This window comes from Morus notabilis, unplaced genomic scaffold (assembly GCF_000414095.1).
Source record: "Morus notabilis unplaced genomic scaffold, ASM41409v2 Scaffold1436, whole genome shotgun sequence".
NCBI lineage: Eukaryota > Viridiplantae > Streptophyta > Magnoliopsida > Rosales > Moraceae > Morus > Morus notabilis.
In genome coordinates this window covers 139948-148293 of record NW_010361010.1, presented here as the reverse complement: position 1 = coordinate 148293, position 8346 = coordinate 139948, and the positions used below count along the sequence as shown (strand labels likewise).

The window sequence follows — 8346 nt, the reverse complement described above, 5'->3', positions numbered from 1 at the left end:
ATAAACATGTTATATATGAAAACTGCAGAGGAAGAGGAAGAAGAGTGGGGGGGCAGTTGCAGACGGTGGGGGCGCAGTCGCAGACGGCAGGGGGGGCGCAGTCTCAAAGTGGAAATGAAAACATGAAGACGGAAAAAATTTATTTTCAGAAACACGAGAAAAAAAGAGAAAATGAAAACGGTGTTTTTAGTTTTAATTTTAGAAAATTTTAGGCCAAACACGTTTTCTGTATGCATTTTCAGTTTTTTTTTCTCGAAAATTGTGAAAAATAGAAATGAGACGGGAAACAAACAGGCCCAATATTTGTTTGCTAGGAGAGAAAAGAGGATAGCATGAATTGGGTGAGAAATTTTTAAATTCTTCAAAATAATTTCAAGTTTAATCTCTCTCAATATGCAGGGATTAGAATCGGAAATGCATACCAAACAGAATGTCAGAAAGGTCTCTCCTTTACTCCCCGTTTTCCTCACCTTTGTTATTTATAGTTATTTTTTTCTTGTTTTCTTTCCCTCGTAACAAAAATAACCTCAATATTACTCCAAATTAGGTGGAGTAATTTGATTGAATATACTATGGAACAATTAATGCATTGTTTATTTAAAAACTCAAACTGTTGGATATGATTTAAACCTTTGTTCAGAATTTAAATTGATATTTGGGAGAATAAAATTGAAAGACAAATCAAACTATTAATGGTTTAAACCCTTAATTTTTAGAATCACCGTCCCTTAAATTCTAACAATCCGGATTGTTGTCAATAGTTCAATAGTTATAGATTCTACTTTCTCTCTCTCTTCAATTTGAATCTTAAAAATGTTATAACTTATTCGTTTTAATTCCGATTGAGATGATTTTTTTTAATGTGTTCATAATGAAGAGATGAATAAATCTCCACTCATATTGCATATTTTGTAATGTCATTTATAATGAGTTTTATAATATTTGTTATAAAATTCTAATAACAGTTTCAACGCTTTATCCAAACACAGTTTAGGTTTTATTTTTAATTCAAATTATAATTTATTTACATATCAAAACACGAATTTAAATAACAATTAAAATCACCACAATTTAAATTCTATAATTCTAATTAAAAAGGTTCAAATCTGTTGAACCAAACCAATGGTAAGAACTAATTCACTCCAAACTCGCTGGCGTATATACAAGGTAATAATTATTTTTGTTCTTCTCCTTAATATTTTATATTATATTTTATTAAACTAAATGACAATTAAGTTACTCCAAACTTGTTGGACTATAAGATAAAAAAATTAATTGTTGGACTATAATCCTTTTACAAGTAACGTGAGTTTAAGTGGGTCCCACTTCTATTTATCTACGACTCAAAATAGTTTAGATTAGCTTGATGATATTTTTAAAGAAAAATATTAACGTCATTTTTTATGTCATTTTTTTATTACTCTTTATATTCATTGTCTGACATAAAAACTCTACTATATCATTTTTTGTTTGAGTAATTATATTGCACCCATCAACCCCCACCGATTCATAATGTATTTTTCTTACAATTTTACCTTGCATTAAAGTACCCCTACATTAATTGTAAATGGACATAATATTTGTTCAAAAAAATAAAAGTGCATACATCTAAATTAACTATAATTAGAAAGTATTATATAAAGGAATAAAAAAATACCTCATCTTTTGTTTTATACTAAACCACAATCAATCTAAAAATAAGAAACGAAAAACAAGTCTTCATTAGTTTGTCTATTACTAATATAATTAGTCAAAGCAATCAAAAGAGCATCTTTATTAGGATGAGGCATGGAAAGTTGTTCTTGTGCTTCCTTGTTTAAAGAAGAAGGAAGAGGAGGTAAGAAAAATAAAGATAAATAGAATTGCATTAATTTTAGAAAAGAAATTATAATGTTAATAATTGAACGATAGTATATTATTTTATAAATCAAATTAAGATTAAAATTAGGTAGGGGTATGAAAGAGTTAAATTAGGTATTATGAAAATTATATCTATATATGGATAGACTTTTCAAATCTTTAATTGTTGAGCATTAATTTGTGGGAGCATCAATGAATTTTTCGGGTGCAAACATAACTACTCTTTCTGTTTAAATAATACTATATCAAGTGAGAATTGCTAGTGTCACTCTTTCTGTCACTCTCATTGTCACTTTCTGCATTCACTATTTGACACGTAGAGGTGAAAGTTTGGGCCATCTGGCCCAGGCCCGATGGCCTGAATGGGAATTTCGGGCTGGATCGGGTGTACCCATTATTTTCACTGGGCCAGGCTGAGCGGCCATAAAAAGAGGAGGGTTAGCCCCGTCTAACTCTAAAGCCTGACGGGCTTAGGGCCGGGTCGGGACAACCTAAAATTTACAAGGTATTTTTAAAAAAAATTTAAAAATGATGTGTACGGACCGGCCCGAATAAGATTTTAGGCTTGAAACCTAGGCTCAGTTTGGCAAGTCCCGTACACTTAAGCAAGCCGGGTCGGCCCGTTTAGCTTGGCTAAAACTTATAGTTCTATGGACACGTCAATTTTATTTTCTCATTTTTTGTTTAAATAATAATATATCATGTTAGTGGAGTCCACATGTCAAACAATAGATGCAGAAAGTAACAAAGAGAGTGACATAAAGAGTAATGCTAGCATTTCTCTATATCATGTAAGTGGAATTACGTGTCAAATAATAAATACAAAATGTGACAAAGAGAGTGACAAAAAAAGTGACGTTAGCATTTCTCACTTTCGAAACTGTTAAATTGAATGCTAAGTAGTTTATTCTAAATTTATCAGGATACATAATCGTTGCGACAAAAATATGTGCCCCACATTAACTTTTCCAGCTAAATTTAGTTACAATTAATGTTGTTAAACTAAATACTAATTTACTCCATAAAAATTATGACGAGGTCTCACAGTACTATATAACAATAATCCTCACATCCAATTTCATAACAATATTCGTATTGTTAAGTTATTATTCCAAATTTGTTAAATGCACAAAATGCTACATTATTACTTCTGTCTTGTGACAATATATTGTCTATGCTAAAACATTAAAATAGCATTTTTTCCCCTATAATTTGATACAACATTCATAATATTGAACAAGACACCTTACGATAGAAGTTCCATGTAAAATGAATTTTAAGGGGAGAAAAAAAAAACTCACACTGAATAACAAATTTAATTTAAAAATAATGATACAAAATGTAACCAAATCATTGCCGGCTGGACATAATTAGGATTTAGGCCCCGGAATTGTACCTTTCACCTGATGACCAAAAGCCAAAAACACGCACACACAAAGGAGTGAAAGAGATCTAACCTCCTCACCTAAAAAGCAAGCCAAAAATAAAAAATAAAAAAGAGTTTTGTTAGATGAGATTATAAAAAATAAACCGTTCATAATTTTTTAGTTTTCAATCGTTATATATAAAAAATTATTTATTTTATATTTTTTTAATTTAACGTGATTTTTATTTTATCTATTTATAACTTTTAAAATATGGTAAAAAAATAAAAAAATTTAAAATTCTATTTATTTTACCAATTTAAATTTTATTATAATTAAAAATTATTAAAAATAATTACATTTAATTTTTTTATTATAATAAAAAAATTTATATAAAATTATATTATAACTCAAATTAAAAATTTGAATATTAAACTTTCGTTAATATACTCTCACAGAATCGGAGGAAGAGACGACATTTACTGAGGGACATTGTTGAATATAAAAAAGTCAAGGACCACAGTGTCATTTCGCACATCATTCAATTCTGCAAAGAACAAATTAATTAAAATTAAAAATTAAAAAAGAACAGAAAAGAAGGGGTGAAGAAATGATAAAGGAGAACAGAGAGAGAGGGGGAGGGGAGGGGAAGAGATTTCGAGGGAGAAAAGAAAAGAAAAGAAAAGGAAGGCTAACATTTTACAGCCAGAGAAAAAAAATCCCAAATTAAATACAAAAATAAAATTAATATTCAAAATGAATCAATTAATATTATTATTTTATTTGAGAATTTAATATTATAATTATTAATATCACTTATATTTTTGTTTTTGTGTTGTAGAGAAGGTGGTGTTGGGTGCCATCCAGTTCTCTTCCCACCCATCCCTTCTTCTCTTTCTTCTTTCTCTCTCCTCCCTTCTTCTTCTTCTTCATCTTCTTCTTATCCTCACAAATCCAAAAACCTTCTCTTTCTCTCTCTATCCTTCCTTTTTCCTCATGAAAACCAGGCTCTGATTCAGTTTTTTCTTTTCTCTGTAAATAAACAGACCTCTTTTTGGTCTTTTTTTCCTTCTATTTATCAGTTTTTTTTTTTGTTGGAGTCATGAGGCGAGGCAGAGGAGCAACGGGAAGAGGACCGGCGGCGGCGGCGGTGGAGGCGGCGGAGCAGAATAAAGGCGGATCGGGGAAGGAGGTGAGATACAGAGGCGTGAGGAAGAGACCGTGGGGGAGATTCGCCGCCGAGATCAGAGATCCTTGGAAGAAGACGAGAGTCTGGCTCGGAACCTTCGACTCCGCCGAGGACGCGGCGCGTGCGTACGACGCGGCGGCGAGGACGCTCCGTGGACCGAAGGCGAAGACCAACTTCCCCACGCCCTATGCCCTTACGCCGCCGTTTTGCTACCAGAACAACGCGGCCGCCAACGATCCGTTCTCGGAAAACCACCATAACGGCAGGATGTACGGTAACGGCGGCGGATTTCCGGATCACCATCAGCATCATCAGATCGTCCATCCGCAGAGGCCGACGACGAGCAGCCTGAGCTCGACCTTGGAGTCGTTCAGCGGACCGAGGCGTACGACTGCAACGATCGCGCCGCCGGCGGTTTCTTCGCGGCGGCGGTACCCCAGGACGCCGCCGGTGGTTCCCGAGGACTGCCACAGCGACTGCGATTCGTCGTCCTCGGTGATCGACGACGCGGAGGGGGATTTCGCCGCGTCGTCGTCGTGTCGGAAACCCTTACCGTTTGATCTGAATTTTCCACCGTTGGATGAGCCAGACTTCGCATCGGACGGCCACGATCTGCACTGTACGGCTCTCTGTCTCTGATGATGTTGTTGACGACGACGATCATGATTATTATGATGATCAATGATTCAATCTTTTTTTTTAATCTTATTATGCGGAAAAAAAAAGAAAAAAAAAAAGAAGGAAAGAGAGAGGAATATCAGATAAGATTATGATTAAAAATGATCTTATGGAATGTTGTTTGAAGAGAAAATTACTTTTATTTTTTTCTTTTCCTTTTTTCTTTTTTCTTTTTTCTTTTTTTAATTTAGAAGAGAAGAGAAGAGATATTATGAAGATCCTTGTTGTGAAATTATGATATCTGGGGTTTCTTCATGTACCTGTTACTGAACCATTCATGTAAAAGGAAAACAAAAAAAATTAAGTTCTACACCTTGCTAATTATTTATCTTCATGTGTTTTACTTTATTTTTGTTATATTGCATTTTCTTTTTTCTTTGCTTTTGTACTTCTTGTTTTGTCTTGTGAGCAATGTTGCATCATATCTCTTTAGATTCTGTAATGAAGTGTGGGATTTTGATGTTAAAGTAGAGGGACCATGTTGTTGTTGTTTGTTGTTGGTATTAGATTTCTTTTTAGTTACTGCCCTTTTTGAAGGAATCTATTTTCCTTCTAATTCTAGGCAACCAAACAACCCATCAAGAACTTGATCCTTGAGTTGTGTATTTAATGAAAACGCATTTGATGCTCTATTTTCACCCAATGTATTTTTGATGCTTTTAATGTTGTTTTCAATGGCATTGGTGGATCTAATGGTTGATCTGGTTATGAAATGGAACGCCTTTGATTTGCTTCATTTTCACTTTTTGCCTTCTTATGCTCATTTGTAGTTGACACTTGAACTTATATTCATTCTTTTGTGGTTGTTTTTGTTTTGTTTTTATTTTATTTTTAATACTTCTCTAATAAATATGAAAAAAAAACTATCGAAAAGAGTCCGTTTTCAGCTAGCTGACTGATTTGTATAAAAAAAAGGTCTGTTTTGCGTAATTTTTTTTAATTTAATATAATTTTAATTAGATTTAAAGTTAAAAATTGGCCTTATTTTTAGGGAGATCTTGTCAAGACATATTTTGTGCTGAGTGTATTATCTAGTACTTTTTATTACACGGAATTTGGAGCAAGTGAAAAAGTATTTTTTTTTCCTTTCTTTTTTCTTTGCTGGGAAAAGGAGTTTGATAATGTGTCTATTGATTAATTTTAGTTGTTCCCCATTTGTATCAGTCCCAGGCCAAAAAACCCATTAAGAACTTGATCCATGTTCCTAAATTGCATACTTATCTTATAAAATGGCAAGATCAAAGAAATTGTTAAGGAGAACATGGATTTTTTTACTTGGATTATTCGTCTTTTCGTTGCGCCAATAGTTCCACTAGATTCTGAAAGTGTTTAATTAGATTTCGAAAATAATCCTGGATGGCGGTCACTGATTTTATACATACATACATATATATATATATATAGAATAAAAAAAATGTTGCATGTTTTCAAAGCCAAACCCATGTTGAGATTAGGTGCATGAATTGTGTTTTATGAAAGGTGACGAATGGGATAAATGCTCTGGAGATAATAATGCTAAAAAGAAAATTGTGCTCTCTTTTTTTTTTTTTTTTAAATGCTCTGGAGATAATAATGCTTGTTTGGATTTAAGGAAAAAAGAAAATTGTGCTCTTTTTTTTTTTTTTTTTTTTTCCCATATGTGGTCAAATTTGCTCTCTCTTTAATGTTGCTTTCTACTAGTAGTGGAAGCACAAGGTGATTGGTGATGTCAATTAATCCGTTTTTTTTTCCACACCTTGTTGCCCATCTTGAACATTGACCGAAGGAAAGAACTCTGAAATCGGCATAATTCTCCCTCACTCTTATCTGCCTTATTCTTTTGTTTGTCTTTCCGAGCTCATTCATAGTTTTTTATTTTCAGCCGTTAAATATATATTAAATTATGTAAACTTTTTTAATATGATCAAATAAACTCTTTTTTTTTTTTTTTTTTTTTTTTAATAAAGCCTCTATAATAATTCTGTAATGTTACAATGTGGTGAGACCCAGGCTTAAGCTACTAGAGATTGTTCCAACTTTTGTCTCCTTGCGCTTTTGGGATTTTTTGTCTTCTTTTCTTTAAAGAATTTATATAATTGCGGAGAGAATTTGAAAATGTGCCGTTGTTAACTCACTTCTTTGATTTTGAGTCCATATGTAAAAATAATAATAATAATAAAAAAAACAGAAATTTTGTAGTATGTTTTCTTTTAAAAAAAGACGTAAATCTGTATACTCAGAGCTCACTCACTAGAGGGGGGCATTTCTCTATTTTTTTTCTCTCTATCTGAATGCGGACTGCATCCTGGGCCGCGTAAAATTTCTCTTGGGTTAACTGGGATGGATCTAACTGCTGTCAGCCCAAATGTTGGAAATATGGCCCATAAAAGGAGGATGAGGCAAAATAGCATATTTGTAAGGGAAATAAAAATTGGGAAATAGTAGAAAATAGGTCAATATGAAAAGCTTAAGAAAGTATATAGGCTAATTTTTAGTTATAGAAATTAATATGTCATAACTTGTCAAGTTATGGTTCATAACCAGATAAGTTATGGACAAACTTGTCAAGTTATGGTTCATAGCCAGACAAGTTATGGACAATAACTTGTCAAGTTATGGTTCATAACCAGATAAGTTATGGACGAAAACAGTAATTTGGCCTATTTATTAACTTATGTAAACTATTGGCCTATTAATTTTAATTCATCTCAAGTCTTGGCCTATTTCTCTCATAAAAATTTATAACGGTGTAGAACTTAATAGTATATTTTATATTATTATTTATTTCACAACTCAAGTTTTATTATTACGATATTTTCTCTTATAAAAATTTAAATTTAACCATTTGACTATAATATTTTTCTCTCTCACGTGCATAACTCAAGTCATAACTCAAGTTATGACTTGAGATGCGAAATGGACATAGCCTTTAAACTTTTAAAAACTCAGAAATACCCCGCATAACTTCTCTTTTCCTCTTCTCTCTCTCTCCTCGAAGTCGTTGCTATTGGAAAAGGCGATGAGGATGACGACGGAGGCAGATCTCTGTAAACACTAATTGGTATGGTTTCGCGATTCTCTGGAGAGAGAAGAGAAAAAGATAATTATTCTTTTTGAAATTTAAGTTAATTAAAAATAAGAATAAAATAGGAAAACAAATTTGGATTTTAAAAACATGTCATTTACTTACTAATTAAGATAATTATACTATTTATTACCTCAAGTTTAGAAAGTCTTTTATATACTAATTTTCGTATAAAATTTGGGGATACGTCT

At 32.5% G+C, this 8346-nt stretch overlaps 1 protein-coding gene across 1 annotated transcript; it reads left to right on the top strand.

Moving 5' to 3' along the window:
* The first annotated feature begins 4065 nt into the window (after nt 1-4065).
* Nucleotides 4066-5162, top strand: LOC21395673 (ethylene-responsive transcription factor 3). The gene has a single exon (XM_010097803.2). It carries the CDS (start codon nt 4327-4329, stop codon nt 5050-5052), a length of 726 nt encoding a protein of 241 aa, XP_010096105.1. The 5' UTR covers nt 4066-4326; the 3' UTR covers nt 5053-5162.
* The last annotated feature ends 3184 nt before the right edge of the window (nt 5163-8346 follow it).